We start from the raw sequence: 21,497 nt of genomic DNA on the forward strand, positions 1-21,497 counted from the left end.
CAGTCTAGCTTTTGTCTTTTTCAGATAGCAACACGCCAGGCAACTCAGATGCTGAATGCAGTTATGAACAGCTATTCCTTGTGTGTACACAATCGGATAAGAGAGACAGTTGTCAGGACAGCAAGAACTTCCGTTGAAGAGATGCTGCTTCTTCTCTTCTCCCGATCATTTTTCTTGCCAATCCACAGAAAGCGTAATGAGCTGAAGAAAGAAGAGTGGGCGTACTCACATCTGTTTTTCTTCCTTTTCAGTTTTTGTTTTCCTGAAAGGTCTCTGGGATTCTTCATTGATCTCCCTTGCCCACATTTATTAGGCCTTGCTCTATTCAGTTCTCTTCCTTTGTCGAACACAAAGTCAATTACCGGATGTATAAATGAACAACTATGGCAACTGACGTGATGCAAAACCAGCCGCAGCTTACCCACAGCCTTGCTCAGATGAGCTACCTTAGAGATGCACGCAGAGCCAAAGAAACACAGTTGTTTGTTCCTAAAAATAAGGAAGAGCAAGCCTTCCTTCGCTCAAGTGCTTGAGTCTCATATTGCTGGTGTCAAGGTTTTTTTTTTTTTCTGGCATGTACAAAGATTTCTTATGACTGATTCTGTAAGGCTGAGACAAAAAAAACAGCAAGGTACAGGGCGAGGATGTGAAAAGGAATGAAATATGTGCAAGATGTGCAAGAGGCAGGAAGAAAGCGAGAGCAGAGTTTTCAGCATTTCTGAGAATATCGCAGTGAGGAGACATGAGAGAACCAAAGTTGAAAAGGCAGAGATGGCAGAATGTATAAGACATATCGAAGCTACCTAGCCAAGAAAAAAACAAAGATTGAGAGTGAGGGAGATAGAGATAGAGAAATAGAAAGCTGAGTTACACAGAACAAGAGAAGCTGTGTGAGCTATAGGAAAATACAAAAAACACCCTGGCTCGATCCCCATATGAGCAGCCATCTTGGGTGGCTAATTATGATGAGTTGCTTGGTGCACTAGTGGGAGTTAGCGCCTCACCTGTATCCATTTAGGAAGGCCTCTCCACCGGAGACTGGGATGTCTCCTGTCAGCATCTTGAACGTGGTGGTTTTCCCAGCCCCGTTGATTCCCAGCAAGCCAAAACACTGTTGGAGACAATGGGGAGACCTCCATTAGGAAAACTGTGTTTTGCAGATACAAGCCTCATCGGAAAACAGACAGCAGACAATGGTGCTAGATGACATTTCAAATATTCCATATGTAGATGAGATTTCTTTGGAATAAACACCATCCATTAACCCTTTTGATAAAGTTTAGCTATTGTAAATATTTGCTCTCAACATACAGTATAATTGAAACTACAATTTATAGCGTATGCATGGCTGGCTTGGTGTTTAGCACAATAACAAATTGATGTATTTCTGTACACAAACAAAACAACAGACACTAAATCAACATGGCAGGCACGCAAGAACAAATACTGTAAAAACCCGACCATTCCCAACAGCATTTCTTCCCGTCTCTCTGTTAATTTCTACAACAAACACTATCCTCCCTCTGTCTTTTCTTCCTGATGCTGCTGATTTTACTTCCCTCTGGAGGCGATGCGGCAGGAAGTTGTCTCCACAGAGCCCCGCGGTCACGTGACCCGCTTTAGGTGCTCTGGCTCTGGCATAAATATTTGATTTCTGTCATTCATTGATTCCTGCTTGTTTGTGACCTGCGCTTGTGAATGCATAGAAGAGGGCTAAGCTTGATGTAAATAATGCATGGAAATGCAGTGTGTGATCAGCAGAGCCCTGTGAATCAGAATATTCCACTGGCATTTACATTGGGCTTTGAATAAACAGTGGCAGGGAGGATGGATACCACCGCAAAGCCCATCAAGCACGACTGCCTGTCAGCATTTGGGATTATGTTTAAATCAAGCTTGCAGCGGTACAGTGTGTGTGCGTACCTGTGAGTGTGTGTGTTGATATGTGTAAAGTAACATGGTATAATCAGTAAGGATGCTTTAAACTGACAATACATCCAATTCATACAATGATTCCTGAGTCAAAAACTGTGTAAAAGTTTACTTTGTTATATTTGGATGTTGTAGTTTCCCACTGCTAATTTGGCAGCGAACTAAACATCACTGGATCCTCATGCCTTCGCTTCACAGACTCCGTTGCTCTAGCAATGCTCTTCTACCAGCCTGCTTGTGTGTTTTTAGCACACACATGCTTGGCAATAACATAATGGCAGAAAACAAGCCCGATAAGGAGATTAGTGTTCCTCCTAACGCCTTCTCTAAGCAGCGTTTGGAAGATATTTTGATTCGACTCAGTAAAAGGCAAGATGGAGCCAACACCAATTCAAATCTTCAAGAAATAACTGTAGATAGTAAATCAAAACCAAGGCAGAGAATGTATGCTCATTGCTCCCTGCTCTCATGTATCAATATTTTGTAAATATTATCATTAATATTCAAATTTGTACATGAATATGTATAATTTTGTCAAACCACTTCCAAATTCTATGTTCACAGGCAACACAGAATGTAATAATAACTCTCCATTGTCGGACTTGCTGGTAAATTTCGACAATAAATCAAATGTATCAATGCCAGAACATCTTGTAACGCGGTCAAAAGCAAACAGACTATAGGCTTGAAGAGGTGCTTCTGTGATTCAGCAGCATTTGGCTCACCTCTGCGGCAGGTACTCCCACACATAGCCTGTCCACAGCAGGGGTGCTCTTCCGAGAGTATACCTGCAGGGAGCAGACAATAAAATGAATCAACCAGCCAGCCAGAGAGAGAGAGAGATAAAGAGGGTGAGAAGGCAGGAGGAAGGGAAGGATGGGGAGCAGACAGCACGGAAGACAACAGAGAGGATAGCATGACAGAATGTGGAGCGATAGTCCAGAGCAGCAGGGAAGAGTAGGGATGGAAGAAGCAGGTGGAGAGACAGAGTGCGAAGGATAAGAAATTATCATGAAGGGATAATTTGCAGTATTTAGAGCGAGCCAGATGGGAAAAGGTAGTAAAAAAAAAGTTGCACAGGGGGAGAAGAGGAGGACATGAACATTAGTATTTGTGAGTGCAGTGACAGCATTCATGAGGAAATCTGTCTCCACTTTGAGTGCCACTTCAGTACCCTCAATAACCTTCAACACTTACAATGCACCCAGTATTCTATGCATGGACAAAAGCTCCACATCTAGTAGTGTGAATATATAGAGATGACTTTAGAAAAAAAGCATGCTGTCCTTAATCTGAAAAGTCCATTAAGAAATCTTTTAAATGTGGTATTAGTAGATAACCAATCTAATGATCTATAGCCACGCTGGGGACAGTGTAAGGATGTGATGCTAAATTAACTTTTACAGCTGCCTGTTGCTGCTGTATATGACACTGATAAGAACAATAAGACTGAATCAGAACAGTCACAGGCAGTAGAACCAAGTCTGAGGAGAACTGCAGTTTTTGTGTTAAAATCCTTGTGTTTTTTCATCACAAGCAACCCTTTCATGTTTTTACCATTATTAATATAAAAATATTGATCAGTGCAGCTTTGTTTGTTGTTCGGCTTGTTATCTATAGAGAACATGAACACTGTAGCATGCCAGGCTAGACTTTAATACAATTAAATACAAGAGAGTCTGATGGGACTATTAACTTTAGAGATATCCTGTTACACTGCAAAAAAGCCAACTTTTATTTTTTGGCCTAAAACAGTGATTTAAGTTGGTAAAACTTGGAAATATAAATTATTGACATACAGGGCAATAATGTAAGTTAGCCCAACAAAGGAAGCCAGTTGTCTGCTCAAAAACAAGTTAGTGAGTTGTTGTTACTTATATCTTTAAGTTGGGGATCAAAACAAGGGACAATAGTTCTGCTAACTCTTATTTCTTTGTTGTGAAATTCGGTGATTAGCGAAAGCTAGCGGCTAACTGATGCTAGCGGCTAACTGAGGCTAGCAGCGCTGCCTGTTACAGCTACAAGAGTAGCCATTAGCGTATCAATGCTAACTCTAAATTGTGGTCGCAACATTAGCTGACATTAGCTGACATTTCATAGCGGCGTTACAATCGTGTCAATTCAGCACATTGCTGAAGTTAGCAGAAGTAAGGATTAAAAGTTATTACAATGTAAAATTATAAGTTAGTACGGTACTTAGTTATAAGTTTGACAAAAATCTGAATTCAGAGTTGAGCAAATTCAAAAACAAAACTTAAAATATTTAATTTAATTGTCCAACTTAAAATTTTATCGAAGTTTGTTGCCTTGAAATTTTGAGTTCACCCAACTTTTCTTTTTTTGCAGTGTATAAACTCATGTGCTGCACAATGCTCACTCGTTATTTTGAAATACAATCATGACTCCAAAAAAACTTTGTCGTTGTCTAATACTTACTAAAAAGTATTCAATAATCTGCTCATCCTTATTAATAAAGTTTCTTGTTTAACTGAGAAATTAAGTTATTATTTTGAGAAAGGTTCTTATAATCTTAAGATAGTAATTCATGATGTAGGAATATTTCTCATTCTGCAAAAGGGTTTTTTTAGATACCAAGTTATTAATTTGAGATAAGTCATCCATTATTTTGAGAAAGGTTTATGTTTATATTGAGTCTTTATTTACAGATACTCATACATATCATGGTACTTAGTCATTTTCAGATACGCATTATTTTCATTTGCTCATTATCTTTAAAAGGTTCCTTATTATTTTAAGATAATCATATGTTAATGTACAAAGTCATTATTATGAGATAAGTATGCATGTTTAAAAAAACAACTTTTCTCATATTTTTTAGATCGTAAGTCAGTATTTTAAAACTAGGTTTTTCAACCACTATTTTGCAATACTAAGTCATTATTTCGAGATGCTATTATGATAATGAGTTGCAGGAGCTTATTTGTTTTCATCATATTGGAGGAAATGGGTTTCCATACTAAAACTAGAACCAGTGCTAACGAAAGAAAACTAGACCACATGAGAAGCAGAAACCCATCTCTCAGGACAAAGAGGATTATGAAGCTTCTCACATTCTGATTGTGAGTCAGTATCCAGCTAAGATCACGGACCGGCACTGAAAATGAGAAGGTGGTTGATGTTTTTCCACATCTCACTTGAAAAGTTTCTATGCTGCAGCCACATCCTCCCCCGCTGACCAGCCTCATCCATGCACATTTGCATTCAAGTCTGCATCATCTGAAAATCTCACCAGAGGAGGTAAAGAAACACCCACTTGAAGCGAACATCATGTTTTACATTCTAAAAAAAAAGAATTGTAGGAGGCGAACATTCAACAAAATTAGGTATTTAGTGCATGAGGTATTTTTCCACATCCAAGACTGTGTAACGTTTTGATACGTTTTCAAAGTGGTTTGAAAGCAGCATCGTCTTGCTCCAGCAAGAAAAGACAAGACAAGGACTTTGTTGTTGTTGCTGAGTTTGACAGTGAAGACATTTAAAATTCAAAATCAAGGACAGCACTGTGCCCCTTTCAGTTATGTAAGAACTACTGTTGGCTGTTTTTTTTAAGTTATTATAAAAGTTGAAAACATTGTTTTCAATGAAGAGTTGTGTGTTTCTGTTTATGTGCCTGTGAGAGACTGAAACAGTGAATGTTCATTAAAACAGAAAAGTGACAGGATACATTTCTCAGTATGAAAGATACACTTCCTGTAAAGAATCTCTCAACCCAATATCCACCATTAAAAAGACTCTGCTGTCCCAGTCGCATTCACACTGCTACCAGGCAAATGTAAATTTAGAACTGCCACTTCAAGCCTGACAAACAATGACATTGCATTTATTACACAGTTGGCACATCAAAAGCATTTGATAAAAGCAGGAGTTGCACAGATCCATCATTCTTTCGGTGCCATCTGGCAGCTGCACTCAGTACTTATCAACCTGGATTACGTATACTACTTTTAAGTGATAGTTTGCCGTTCTAAAGCCACATCAAAGCAGCAGATACATGTATGGAGGAAGGCAATTAAAGGATAATTCCCCTCTGACTCGAGCACCACAGCAGCTGTCATGATAAGCAGGCCAACGTCTAATCAGATGAGACAGTTGAGAGAATGTGATGGCGAACCTAAAATATTGAATTTAGGTTAGAAAAATCGCTTCAAACATCAAACGGTAAATGCTGTAGCTCAGGTAGTAAACCAGGACACTGACTTCATTCAACAAATGACTAACGACAGTATAAGGTGTTATCCTTAGGGACCATAAAGCATTTTTTCCTCAGCTGTTCCTCCACAGTTCTATCAGATTAGCTTAAGAATTGTTAACCAACACCACCCTTCATATTCCAAACATTTTTATTGTGATGGATTTAAAAAAAAAATGACACCATTTAACTGTATAAATCTATAACTATAACTATAAAACTTCATAAAAAGCCAAAGTGATACTTCAATTGTCAATAAATTGGCTGGGACACCTTTTATTCGCTATTTTTACTATTTCTCCTTGTGGCAGAGGCTGACTCTTTCATAATTAATTTATAATTGTTTAAGTATTTATTCTAACATGTCTGTCCACTCACTAACTAGTTTTTACACACTGCTAATTAAACTATGTCGTCTTAAGTTGGTACAATTGACTCAGACTGTTGGCATAACCTGTTGAGTCAGCATATTGTAGTGTAATACTGTTTTGGTTGTTATAACAATAAAGCCAGAATACTAAAGATCAGCCTCACATTAATTTGTAACCCTCTTTTTATGTTTATTTTTCACCTACATTATTTCTTTAACCCAATTACATAATTTATACTCTTTAACTGTGCAAGTCAGCCATTTTCCTAAGAAGTCCTGTCAACTGCAGATGTGTCCCTAGTTAAGAAACATTGCCTAAAGGAATTTGTAATATTTTAATAAGGAAATACATTTTAAAAAGGGAATTTCTTCATAAATTAAAGCCCCAATCACTGGCTCCAAAAGTAAGTAACTGAAGTGTCCCTGGTTGAGGATCATTGCCCAAAGAGATTTAAAATATGTTGCTAAGATATCATGAAAAAAATGTTTTGGTAACGCTTTATATTAAGGTCCTTGTAATAACCATTAATTCACAAGTAATAAGGCCCTTGTAAGTCCTTACAAGATGCTTATTAACATTATTGTGTGTTTATAAGCTTATATAAGTGTTAATAATGGCATTACAAACACCCATGACCCACCCATTATGTCTTTGCCATGCCTTTATTAATCTTATTTTGTTTGCTTATTGATATTAAAATATACTTTATTGCTCATCTATTATAAGTTAACTAAAAGTTAACTATGCTTTTTGCAACTACCGGATCTAAAGCGAGAACAATGCCTTATTACTTGTTAATTAATGGTTATTAAGGACCTTACCCACTGTGTAAATAATTATATAGTTTAAATTATAAAGGCATAAAGTTAGGCATGAATAAGAGCATGAATGCTTTGATCAGCAGGTGGTTGCTGTCACAGGTGGGAGGTTTCAGGAACCAGGCTTCATTCAACCACCTCAGCTCACATACGCTACAGCTCTTTGTCTATTTCTGGATTAGCTGTGAGTAATGAGCAGTCTATACTGCCAAAATTGTGATGACTGGAGCCACCACACTGAGCTTGGAAATTTCTCTACAGAAACCTATGGGTGACGTCACAGAGACCACATCCATGTTTCATAAAGCACATATATAAACAAAAAAATAGAAAATACAAGAAAAAGCAAATATTTGCCAACATCAGTAACCACTCAAAGACATGCTTATAAAACAGATAATTTATAGAACTATTTTGGTACAAAAGGAAGCCTTGTGTACCAAACAAGTCTCATCTGAACCAATTTTATGCCCAGATGACATAACCACATGATCACATGGGTCGCCAAGGTGCCACTCGGTACTAATTAGTCTCCTAAATTCAAACAACTGTCACAAGGTTCTTTAAAAACTTTCTCTGTCAACTTAGTGAGTGACTGGAAGGTTGAACTGACAGCACTGGGCCCAGAAAATACTCACAGACAGACACACTTCCATTACAGTCTCCATCGATTACAGCACCGACGCTAATGCAGCAGCTAAGTGGAGGCTAGCAGGTGGGGCGCATTGCAAAAACGCTCCTGTTTAGAGCAGCAGGAAAAGGAAGGGGAGGAGCAGGAATCTGACACATGATTGATGGCCTGTCGATCGCTTCAGAGGCATGCTTAGATTTATGACAGGGCTCAGCCTGTGGCGCACGGCCACCGAAGCCATGCGCTCATTGATCAATTTGTTATCTGCACCCCAAATGGATGGGGCACAGCTGTGGTGGGAGTCAATGAGGGCACTGCAGGAAGAATCCTGATGCCTTCTGCCACTGCACTGCTGTTTTTGCACACTGATGGGCCACTGTGTCTCATCTCTGAGAAATATTGTCAACCATCAAGGTGTGTCTGAACAATGGCTGCTTGTCAACTGCAGACAAGCTTGAGCAAATCTAATATCTTAACATTTCTGGCACTGTTTTAAAGCCGTGCTTACAGCAGAGATGAAGTGTTACAGTGCATCATGAAAAGTTATTCCTACAAGTTTCCTTTTCACACCCATTCACCTTGCGAGATGATTTGTAAGACATTCCCGATCCAACTGTTTTACCCAGTGCTTGCTCAGTAATTACCCTGGCGAGCGTGGCGCACGTCTGTGTCCATGAGCAATGAGTGAAAGATTAACTATAGTGAGGCTGTGGACACCACGGGAGTAAAGAAGAGAAGAAGGGTGGTAAGAAGCAAAAGGCTGTTAGATCGTCCAGCTGTCAGCACTGGAGCTGCAAAGCAGGCTGCTGTGGTGACACTTCCTGCTGCCAAGCCGCCCGCAGGGAGGGAACATCTGCCGACGGATGGAGTGTTAATCTCTGTGGTGTGAGGCACGCACCGTTCACTGAATGCTCGACTTCACCTGCTGCAAAGAGGGAAGGGCTTCATAGGAGTGCAGACCTTTACACCCCGAAAATGAAACCTTGTTGGGTTCTCATGCCCACTTATGTTTGTGAATGTTCGCAGCTGCACACTCGCAGCCTGTTCTTCCTATTTGACTTGCAAACTGTAAAAACATGCAGGTGCAAAGGGAGAAAAAAAAAAACTCCTCCCAGCCACATGTAAGGATAAAGTGAGTTACTGCCATTTCAGAAGTGCTGAAGATCTAAAAAGTTATAGGTTATGACTCTATAATGCCAGAAAATGAAATAAATTAGGTCTGACCTAAGAAATTAGGTCAGGATAAGAAAAATACTGCGTTGTTTGTCTCTCTTCTTTTTTGGTATTTGTCATGCTCAGAAAGAATGTGCAAAGAAAGTGGCAAAAAAGTAATCTATGTAATAAAGAACAAGGAAATACAAAAGGAGCAAAAATAAGAATTACACCTGGCATATTTAGGCTAGCTCTTGCAAAAATAATAAGATAATTACTTGTACAGTATTAATGTTTAATATGTTTACAATATTTAAAATCTGTGTACACATTTAAAATGCAATTGTATTGTCAGGATGTCTAAGTTAGAATCCCTGTCATTAGCCTTATCATTATTTTTCCAGATTAACCGAAAAAAAGAAAGAATGATGAGTCATTCTTTGAAATTGTATTTGTGTACCCTTTTTTTTGCAACACAACAGTGATACGATTCCAACCATAAGTTTTTTGATCCCCTAATATAAGATAGAACAGAAAGGGAGAGATTAAGAAAAGCCAGTTTTAGGTCAGCTGTGGAGTTTTTTTGGTAGATAAATATGTAAAAGATACATATATCATAAGACTTGAGTGCCTTATAGAGGTCAGAGGTCAGAAGGCTACATCCTGCTAGCCTGAGGGAAGAAGCTTTCTGAATGTCTTGTTGTGGACTTTTCACACAATTAAAAACAGTAAAAAAAACAGTAAACATTAAATTAAGGAGATCAAGACGTATAAGCAAACTATCAGCCTCTGATTTAAAAAGAAAAAATAAATTAACAATTAAGTGGGAACTATGCACTGCAATCAGAGCAATACTTCAGCAAGGTCTCAAAGAGCACGGCACAATACCTTCGTGAGGTCGTAGATCCTCAGAAGGTCGTTCTGGGCCTGGCCTTCATAAATCCGCTTGCGTTCCCGAGCAACATCGATATCCTCTTCCTCTGCAGATAATGACTTCCCCGAAATAAGCCTGGCACAGACAAGTTAACCGCAGTTGGCGTAACACCCTTCATTAAAATTAACATGAACTCGCATGACAAATTATCTGTGTCAAAGTTTAAGCTCAGTGAAACAATCTCGGCAATTTTCATAAATAGTGAAGCCACAGGCATTAGTTTCCATAGCAACGGGGAGTAAGTAAACACTTAAAAAAAAAAATTGGGTAGTACTTGCCAGTTGCCAGATACATAGTGCAACAGATGTTTTATATAAAATTGAAATGAAGTACATTACTTATTTAAATGAGGGGAGATATAGGGGGATAGCTAGTCTGACTGAAAATACACAACTTTATTGAAACCATGGACAAGAACGACAAGAATAAGAAACAAGGGTTGGCCAATTTTTCGCTAATTCTGTCTAAAATTACCTTTTTTGATAGCGTATTTTACCTTGACTTGCAGAAGAACTTATACTGGATGAGGATTGTGAGTGTAAACATGACAACTCCCTCGATGGACATGGCACAAAGGTTCTTTCCCACCATGTTCCAGCTGAGTGGGTCCTCGAATCGGTCTTCCCCTGATAAAGGACAAGAAAAAGAGTAAAAAAAAGTTAAAAAACATATGCCGATAAACAAAGTCAAAAAAGCAAAACAAGGGTAGGTAATAAAATAATTATTTCTGTGTCATTTCATGTTAATATCCAGCCCTTATCTACAAGCTCAGAGTATGATTTAGCAAAAACATCATAAAAAAAAAAGAAGGAAAAAAAAAGGAATTACCAAATGTGTGTTTTCTTTCATGGACAGCCAAATATGTGTTTGTCAAAAAAGTTGGAGGAGCTGGAATTTGTCAGCTCTTTGAAGTGTTTTTGAGACATTCATTGGTGAAAGCCAGCAGTTTAGAATGCCACTTAGCCTTAAAAATAAAATATAAAACAAAGTGCTGTCACCTATGTCATGTGAGGAAACCAATGATATCCTGTACTTTTCACGTTGAAGCCTCTTTTGGCTAATGAACACTTAAGTTTAGCGGTGACAGCCCTCCACTCTAATCATTCTGCTCTCTCTGTTTCCTCCCTCTCTCAGGTTCTACAACCATTGAGCCGGAGGGGGCAGAGTAAGTAGACAAGAAAAACGAAAGCGCTTTCAGTCTCATTCTCTGGTAAATAGCCCCTCTCCACACTGGCCCTTTTAGGTTGTGATTGCTTTTCTCTTCCTGCTCTCCGCCACTGTTGCAAATGATTCCTCAAGCCACTATTTCCTGCTCCATCTCTCCACAGATAAGACTCCTCTTCCTCTTTCATGTGCCTCTTTGCCTCTTGATGGCCCCCTCAAAACCCCGGCTCCACCTCTACAACCCCGCCCCCCACTTGTCTCCCTGTCTCCTGTGTAAATTTAACACATGTAGAGTGGAGTAGAGCTCATGAGGAGGTTTTGGAGCTGTGCTACTGGTCAAAGAGGTTTTTCTACAGGTGGGATGAAGACCTAGCCTGGCTAACACCAGACTAATCACAAATGAGATTAGTCTGGAAACCAGCCGTTCATTTATCTGTAGAGGAGGCGTGGTTTACGATCCTCTGGAGCCGTTTATTGGACGCTTAGAATGTCTATCAAAAGCGTCTTTTGTAGGTAGCTTTTAGCCAATCGTATCAGTTATACCAGATGACGTATGTAGAGCGACAGAAATTGATGTTTGTTGTGTGTGTGTCTGTGAGAGAGTGTTGCTTGCTGCGTTGCTTCTCCAGTTCTCGCTTTCTGCAAGATTATTTATTTTCACGCTTTATTCCCCCTCATGTCATTCAGCCACACACATCCACTGATTTTATGGGCAAAAAACAAGCTGCTGCGGGTCTCTGGGCGGCTCCGCTGTCCCCCAGCTCTTAGCGATAGAACCGCGTTACGGTAGCGGGGCTATTAGCGGCGCTAGTAGCGGGGCTAGTAGCGGCGCTAGTTGGTAGATTAGTAGATTAGACTTTTCCCAAATCCTGTCAGAAGCAAGGCTAGCACATCCTTTTTGGTGGTGAAATAGGAGTGTAAAGTCAAACGTTGTTCTTCTTTAAAAAAAACTTTCGCTCTAAACTATTTAAAACGCCGTCAGCGAAAGAGAGTTTTGCGTCGGCTGCAGCCATGTTGGATCCGTAAGAAAACTACAAAACTACAAGCTTCCGTCTGCCGAGTAGTACGCGTCATCGTCTTGCCGTCCCTCCCCGTTCTGTGATTGGATCCTAAAACAGGGATAAGAAACCTCTCTGGTTTCCAGACTGCCTGGAGGTTCGAAATGAAATTCAAGCGTGCAAGGCAGTATGGGTATACCCAGGCTAATGAAGACCTAGAATTTTAAATTAAATAGCATAGTGTCTCTTTAAAAGAAAGTTAAGTTGATTACATGTTATTTAAGATTCTAATACAAGGTTAAGAGGAATTTGGTTGTTTTTGGAGAGCGGAGAATGTTTTCACTGCATGTTTAGTGCTTCACTACATGTTTTTATAATTAAGGTCTCTGTGGAGTTTGTTTGGAAGCCAGTTCCCACCAATGTGATAAAAAGATAAGACCCTCCAGCCATTAAAATAGTAACCTTCCTTGAAATATTGACGTAGTATCTCAAAGCAATGACCTAGTATCACAACATGATGAATACATTTTTTGTATGACAATTATACTTTTTTAACTGTGCAAATATTTTCAGATAACAAGTCAGTATTTTAAGAAAGTTTACCATCATTTGCCATTATACTAAGTCCTTATTTCTTAATACCAAGTTATTATTTTTGAGATACTAATTATTTTGAGGGACCAAGTAATTTTTTCAAGATGCTGATTCACTGTTTTGAGAAACTAAGTCATTATTTTTGAGAAAGTTTCTTATTATAATGGTTTACAGGTTAAAAGCAGAAATTAACCTTTTAGGAGTACGTCACACATTTCTGAAAAAAATTGGCTCCAAAGTTGTATTTCAAGGACACACACAATGGGGAATATTTACAAAGTGTTTCTGCTTCTTTTAAAGTGCACCATATTCAAGTAGAGTTTTTTTTTTTTTTTTAACAAAAGGACAGTACTGATGTTTTGCACTGGAAAAATGAAAAGAAAGTGGCACCGCTGAAAACTGCATATTTGGGCTCACTCGTATCATTATTGATATCAAATGGTGTGAATCATTCACCTCACATAAAAAAAAGGTGAAGCAGTTGCACTCAATCATTGGAAAACAATAATTCTATCACCTACTTGGCAGATGTTTTCACTTTTGTTCAAGGAAAAATGTGATCTCAAAATGTAATATTACAAAACATTAAACATTAAGATGTAGATTCCATGGTGGTGGTGGTCTCTTACCAAAACTGCTGAAGAGTGTGGCCATTGCCTGGTTCTTGGCCATGTCAATAAGCCCTCTGCCCAGACAGAAATGTGGGAATATCAGCAGCACTTGCTTCACTATGTCATTGATGCGGGAGACATTCTGTTGAAGAAAAGTGCACACAATCACACATATAAAACACAGAACCTGGTCTCACAGGAATCCGTGAAATAGCCACGGATTCGCTTAACTCAAAATCCGTGGAATAGCCACGGAATCACTCAAATTTCCGTGAAATTGACACAGATTTCGCTACAATGCAAGTTAATGACAGTCATATCCTGTGGCTATTCCATGGATATTTTTTCCTGTTGGTTTGTTCCAAGTCACGTGACTTTCAAGGTCCCGGTGGTCAGAACAAAAAACATGGCGGACAGTTCTCTCATTTTTAGTGAAAAAATCAATATTTTGACTTTCTGCATAAAAATGGATTTTGATCACATTTCTAGCAAGAAATATATGTTTTATTTTCTAAATATTCACTCAGTGAATGTACATAATCACTTTGTATGTTGGAATAGCCACGGGATATGACTGTCATTAACTTGCATTGTAGCGAAATCTGTGTCAGTTTTCACGGAAATTTGAGTTATTCCGTGGCTATTCCACAGATTTTGAGTTAAGTGAATCCGTGGCTATTTCACGGATTCCTGTGAGACCAGGTTGAAAACACAAATTAGGGGCATCTAAGAGCTTAGAAAATTCAAGCTCCGGCTGGGAATTTGCCAGCACAAGTCCAATATGTTGACTCGCCGCCTTGAATCAGCATGCCCAGCGGCGTGAGAGGTTTGGAAGACAGTGTGTGGTGCCCTGACGCAAGCATGGATAATTAACAAACATCCTGAGCTGCATTTGCATGCTGCGTGCTGCTGTGTTGCGGAGCTCCAAATGGCACACTGAGGAAGCACAGAGCATCTAAGATCATCTACCTTCTTGATGTTTAGGGAACATACTGTGTGATCTGTGAGGTAGCACACATACAGTATGTGTAAACACAAACTGATGAGGTGGTGCTCAGGTAAGCAGATGTTCAGCCTTAAAATCATAACTAAGGGTAGAAGGAGCACCTGGAGACCAAAAAGACACAGCTGACAATAAAGAAAAACTGTTGAAACACCTACAGACACTTTCTGTGTGTCTGCCTCTGTTCTTTCTACTGATACTACATACAACAACAAAGAGACAGATATACACAAGCACAAACACAAAGCATATTGTTTCACTGTTTCAACAAGGCATACACAAAAATCTAGTCTTATCTTGACAGGGCATGTCCTGGCTACAACTCGTCTTTCTCACAGAAAAATGTACTGTTCATTTCTCACTATTCTCCTCCCTCAGGCCACCATTCAATAGCAGCCTAGTAAAGCACTAATTAATTAAATGAAGACACAATGGACTTGGCTATAACAAACTGGCTCAAATAAGGAAGGAAGTACAGTGAGTCAGGGAGGAAGGAAGGGATGAGAGACGAAAAAGCAGAGGGAGGGAAGACAAAATATGACTACGTTTGGCACGGCATGGCGTTCAAAAGCAGGTTCATGCATTATGCATACTGCTTCATTGCAGCATAGTCTTCAAAGCTCTTGCGTACATGGAGGAAGACCATAAATTCATCATTTCTGTTTTTGGGCGAGACTGAGCAAAGAGTAGGCGGGGCGGGGGTGGCAGTGCATTTTGTTTAAGCTGTGTGCAAGATTTCCAGATGATGGCCATTGTTGTCGCAGAATTTATTCATGGATGTGTGTAACTGCTCTGTGATTTATGAGTTTCACTGAGAAAGCTTTCAATTGGCAGTTGAGGATGAGTGCATGAAGGCTGTCAGCCTAAAAAAAACATCCAAATGCCAAATTTAAAGATATATTTGCCAATTTACTGGATATCTGTCTTCTTTAACAAAGAATTTTCTGACACTGTGGGAATTATGCTTATTTGGTTTCTTGCAAAGAGTTAGGAGAGAAGATTAACAGCATTATCATGTCTGTATGATAAGTATGTAGTCAGAGCCAGCAGCCTGTTAGCTTAGCTTAGCATAAATACTTAAAACAGGGGGGGAAAGTTAGCTTAGCTCTGTCCAAAGGTAATACGAATACACCAACCAGCAACTCTAAAGCTAACCACTTAATTAGTTATGTCTAGTGTTAGTGACCTCCTGGAATCTCCACTGGTTGCCTTGCAACTGGTCGTTTCCAAGACATATTCAAGCCGGGAAATAGCAAATTATAATTTTTTACAGTTTCTGTAGACAAGATAACAGTAATTAGCAAGTTTCTGTAAGTGGATTTTGTCACCTTTGGACAGAGCCAGGTTAGTTGTTTCCAATGCTAACATGACTGCCTGCTGGTTCCACATTAAGCTTTCTAGTTCTTCACATCTAACTCTCAAAAAGAAAGAAGCTCTGTGATTGTATGCCTCCGCCGTCAATAATAATATAATTTATTGCTGTATTTTGTCATGATTAGGGTTGCAAAATTCCAAGATTTTTCAAAGTTTCAAAGTTCAACTTTCCATGGGAATTAATGGGAATTTATTTAAATTAACAGGAATTTATCGGAAAAACAGGAATTTACTAAACTGAAGGTTGGCCCTTAACAGGGAACTTAAATATAGTTGGGGAAAATATATTTTAGCATAATCTTGACTACAACAACCAGATTTAATGCAAGTACACTTGAATATCTTTGGTAGTCCTCAATCACGCACATTTCTTATTGCAGGGCTGGACTTTCTTGGGGATTTTGGAGGGATTAGTAATATTTAACTAACAAAAAAACAAATTAATTGTATTGTATTAATTGTATTATTTTGCATGGAGGTCGGCTTATGACAAAACAAAATGTTTATATTTATGCTTGGATATGATACAGATCGTTTAAATTACCCCCAATTTCCAGTTAATTCCCATAAATTTCCATAATTCCCATGGAAAGTTTCTGAATTGGAATATTTCCAAAATTCCCATGGAAAGTTTCTGGAAATTTACTGGACATTTTCCACCCCTTTGCGACCCTAGTCATGATTAGCACATTCATTATTTAACCCTTTAACCACCAAGGTCTAATTAGTTCATCCTTGATTCCAAGTGAACATTTGTGCCAAATTGTAGGAAATCACCTGAAGGTGTTTCTGAGACAATGGAATGCACATTCTGGAAACAAATTACCTCTGACCACAATGGAGCAGAAGCATAAAAAACGACCATTGTTTTACGTTAAATAATCTTAACGTTTATCCCATAAGAACCCAGAGCCAGTTATCCTTAAAGGACGTGTTCTATAAGTGGACCACATAGAACACTTTTCTTGTGTTTAAAAAAAAATACTACCCCTAAATGTCAAAGACGTGTGATGTGACATATATACGTTACAATGGGCGTATAGGTATTTATGTTTATGATATTTCTTATTTTAAAATAGAATAAAAACTAGACACATTTTCTGCTTACAGAGACACAAATTTTCCTTTTTCTTTTGCATCTCCATAACATATATCAAAATTTTGACTTTAATTTGTTCAAGAAATTTGGTCAGAATATGTTAAATGCAATACAGGAAACCCTATTAACAGATTAGAATTGTTAAATAGGTTTAAACTTAGCCTAGTTACAAAAAATAAGCTTTTTGAAAATTTTCACTTTTCTGTTTCCAGTCACAGCCACATTTTGGAGAAGGAACTTCTTGTCAAAGTCACATGACCACCACACCAGGGTGTTGAGTATACGTCACTTAGGGACTTGATGAGTTAAGTTGAAGCATAAAGCTGAATATGGGAGATTCTAGAAGATTTAAAGTGTTTGTTACAGAGGTGTCACCCTGGGTTCTTATGGGTTAAATGTTCATAAAAATTCAAAAGTGCTTCCATGTCAAAAAGAAGAAAGAAATCTAACTTAACTTATGTTCAAGATCAAAAGTGGGCAAATGCATATGGTGAGATACTTTTCGTTGAATGAGTCACTGGCCTAGTTATTTTAAGGCAGATATGAGAGCATGATGAAAAGGCCTCATGACGTCAAATCAAACCATCCAATGTCTGCCAACGTCTTCAACAGGAATGACTCAGTCCTTTTATCTACATTCACACGTATACGTGAAGTCTTAAAGGTACAAAGAACTGCAATCACAGTTCACAGTTAAGAATAAAATAAGGATGATGATTTAAAAGAATGTATTCATAACCTTTAGAATATGTTTCAGATCATGCCAATTAAACAAAACAATGACTAATGATGTCTAATTCTTATAATACGTCATACAGCACAGAGGGGTGCATTCAGGAACATTCATTAACCCTTTATCAGGCGAAGAACTATATTTGGTAACTTCAGTGGATATCAAAATGGGGTCGAGAAAAAAGTTGCAAATTTACTAGATTAAAGTGGCAAATCTACAAGAAAAAAAGTCGCAGATTTAAGAGATTTAAAGTGGTGAATCTGAGAAAACAGTTGCTTTTTTCCCCCACTTCTTTCTCATAAATCTGTGACCTTTTTCCACGCAGATTTGCTACTATAAATCTCTTATATCTGCGACTTTTTTCTTGTAGATTTGCCACTTTAATCTAGTAAATTTGCAACTTTTTTCTCGAAATATTTTTATTTTTTATTTTGGATATCCGCTGAAGTTACCAAATCAATTATTCGCCTGATAAAGGGTTAATGGCAGTTCCAATATACAAATTAGCATTACATGTTGTTCTTGAACCAGTTTTTTAGGTTGAGTCTGATTCAAATTATATGCATTTATACATTAATTACAGTAAGCAAGCTAGATTTTTATTTAAATAAATGAGAACAATTTTATGCAGCTACAGTTGAGTGCAGCAGAGAAATGTATATAGATCATATTAACACTCTTTCATCACATCTTTCCTTACTACAAACATTTAATGTCAAACATTTTTTTATCCACCGGTTGTTCGCAAACATGTAAATGTTTATCACACACATACACACATGTGTTGGGCTTTGTTAAAGCCCCCTCTGTATTTTACATTCAACACAATAAAGAGATAAAGAAAGTCAAATAAACAAACAGCTATGACCTTGGCTGAATGCGGCCCATCTGTCTGGCTGAGGAATGTGAAGAAAGCCAGACCTAATTTGAGATCAATACATGAAATAACATATCTTCTCTTGACTGGGTGTTCATCAAGCAGATCTAAGAGGCTCTTAGTCTGGGATGATGAAATGCTGGACAATTTTCCTCCTTACGTTTGCGCTATATGCCCATATATCATTTTCAAATGGTTTTTGAAGGTGGTATAGTCTGCGAGGCGCTTATCTGACCCATATCGCTACTTGTGCTTATTCCCACAGCACGGCTTCATTCATAATGCTGGGAATCACAATGAGAGCAGACAGACACGATATATGGCTCAAACACTCTAGTTAGATATTTTCTGCAGATGATATTCATGTTTTTTAAGCTACTGTAGCTTATGTGGAAAGGCGGGAGCGATATCAACCACCAGGTTCAGGATTTTTCTGCATTTTAGCTAAATTTGTGCTTTGGTTGGCAGACCATGCTCGTTTTTCTTTTTTTTTTTTTTAAAGGGGTGGAGAATAAAACTAGCCTCAATCAGCAGGAGCCCTTGCTTCTGTTATGATATATAAAATGGCTTTATTGCTTTTTTTAAACACATTGCCAATAAAGGATGCTGGACTTCACACAAGGCACTCCAGTTACACTACATGAGGTAGATATTACCTGGCCACACTGCCACACCAATATGTATATCCCGGAAAATCTATGCATGCCTGTGGTTATCTCTGAGTGGAACGTGGTGGAGGTATTGACTCAGACACTGCTTCAAGCATACAAGGCAGGCTGGGATTGATGCAATCCACAGGGAGCTGGACAGTCCTGAGGGGGAGAAAATCTCCCATTGGTCTCGAGACAAAACTGGGGCATCGAGTCTGTAACACTGCAGCTCTGCTTCCTCTCTTGGAAAAATAGTACTATGCCCAAAAGGGATCTAGATATACCCTGTGCTTGAAAAACAGAGAACAGATTGAAGCCTGTAGCTTCGCTTTTGAGCAATATTGTTTAACTAATGCTACCGCTGAGGAGTCTAAAAATGATGAGACGACACTTTGAAATGGTAGAAGTCGCAAAGAAAAAGACTGGATTGAGCTGTCATCGGTAGGATCTACCCTCTGTGCCTAACTGGGGCACACAGGGGCACTGTCGTATCTACGCTAGCGATTTTTTTTGAAGAGTCTGTTCCCTAGAGATATCCGCTCTGAACAGCAGACATGGAAACCTGGAGAGTTGGAACATTTGTTGATTGATGTCGACCCATCAGGTTCTCATATCGGCAGTGGAATCAAGTCAGATTAGCAGAATTACCATGGACCTCTGTCCCTGTCAAGTCTGAGAGAAACACTATCTCTGTCCTTAATGCCTTGGACAAGAGAAGAGCGCAATAAATCCGTCCCTTTACACTGCCTGTGGGCAACATGCTGTCCATTAAATTATCACCAATCGCACCCTTTATGAGTAATACGCTCTTCTAACACCGTGCCAATAAATAAAGTGAATGCAGAGGCAACAAAATGGCAACAGTGTCATTCTTTTTTTTTACGGGAGACGGAAAAAAACAAATTGATATGAATGTTGGTGATAATGAAATCACAATGCAAATGAGGCAGCCTCGTTAGGAGACAGGAAACATCCCATGCCATAACCGCGCGGCGCCAGAGGAAACATCAAGTCAGAGGCAGGCGCGTTGGAGGGGATAGAGTGTGCACAGGCAAAGACTTCCAGACAACATTACGCTCAGTCTGAAGTGTCGGATCAGAGCGGCGGGAGACATTCTGATGAAGCGTCAGATGGATAAGCAGCTTGTCAGAGAGTTAAACGACATTCTGCTGTTGACAAGGAATGACTGATCAGTGCAAAGCTAAAAATGTGAAGTGAAAAAAAAATCTAAAAGTGGGTGATGTATGCTAATCATGCACATAACAATTAAGTCTACAAATCATATTAGACATTTTTAGTTCAGAAAAGAAAAGAAAAAGACACCAAGAGAAGCAGATATGTTTCTCAATCACCACCACCTGTACCGCACCGAGGTCCTACTGAGAGCTGTCTGTGACACAAATTCTATAGTCAGAATAGGCCAATTTTAATGAAATGTGATTTAAATTCTAATCAAAAGTAAAATGACTGACAGTCGCAATCCTTCCCTCTCTCCTCCTGAGCTCTCCATTTCTTATGCAGGTCTTTTCTGGTGTCTTTGTCTTTTGAGTCCCCTGAGACTGAAGCAGCTTGCAGTTAAAATGAACACTTGTTGAAAGATGGATGAGGAAAGTTCTCCGAAGACCCAATTCTCACCAAACGATTAAACATTAAAGAGAATAGGGAAAATAACTCCTTTGAAAAATCCTTGAGAGGATAAAGGAAATATATTAAAAGTTATACCAGGTGGGTACACACTCCACCCACAAGCGTATGGGAAGCCTTTGCTTCGAAAACACAGAGCGTTTATCTATGATTCAAGTCAATTAGCTATCCACCGCTATAGCTCCCAAATATATTTTTCATGCAGCTATGGGAGCCTGAATGTTTTTATCTACTGTTTCACAGCAACTGTGTCTTCCACTGTGTTAAAATGCTGCAAATACTGTATGCGAGTCTCTTGTTTTCTGCAGAATGTGTGTGTTTATGTGTGTTTGCCACTTACATCATCATCAAAGAGCTCCATAATAAAGGTTGCTACGCTGCCGTTAATTCCAATGAAGACGTTGATGCAGGTCAGCACCACGTAAGCTGTGCTGGGGACGCTGAAGAAGAAGGAGGCTGGGTACATCATTGGGGTGATGGACCACCTATAGAAAGAAAGAAAGAAAGACACTGTGACGGCAAACAAGGTCCCACTGACCTGATTTAGAAAAAACTATTGAAATAGACAAAGCACTTAGAAAAACACAGCCTGAGGATTAACACTCATTAAACTTAACACCAGGGTTTATGTGACAGCAGTGGCCAATTTCATGTAAGCAGAATTTATGCCATTTTCAATTCATAAATGTAGATTACCAGGTC

The 21,497-nt window shown here is 38.9% G+C and overlaps 1 protein-coding gene across 1 annotated transcript in view; it reads right to left on the reverse strand.

The window, feature by feature from the left end:
* Nucleotides 1-21,497, reverse strand: part of LOC131989445 (phospholipid-transporting ATPase ABCA1-like) — a 218,859-nt gene that overhangs the window by 30,600 nt on the left and 166,762 nt on the right. Inside the window, exons 42-47 of the mRNA XM_059354665.1 lie at nucleotides 21,136-21,280; nucleotides 13,434-13,557; nucleotides 10,545-10,674; nucleotides 10,003-10,123; nucleotides 2,658-2,720; nucleotides 1,005-1,111 (exon numbers count right to left, since the gene is read on the reverse strand). Coding sequence (XP_059210648.1) covers nucleotides 1,005-1,111; nucleotides 2,658-2,720; nucleotides 10,003-10,123; nucleotides 10,545-10,674; nucleotides 13,434-13,557; nucleotides 21,136-21,280 — 690 coding nt within the window. The remainder of the gene's footprint in view (nucleotides 1-1,004; nucleotides 1,112-2,657; nucleotides 2,721-10,002; nucleotides 10,124-10,544; nucleotides 10,675-13,433; nucleotides 13,558-21,135; nucleotides 21,281-21,497) is intronic.

This window comes from Centropristis striata, chromosome 17 (assembly GCF_030273125.1).
Source record: "Centropristis striata isolate RG_2023a ecotype Rhode Island chromosome 17, C.striata_1.0, whole genome shotgun sequence".
NCBI classification, from domain to species: domain Eukaryota; kingdom Metazoa; phylum Chordata; class Actinopteri; order Perciformes; family Serranidae; genus Centropristis; species Centropristis striata.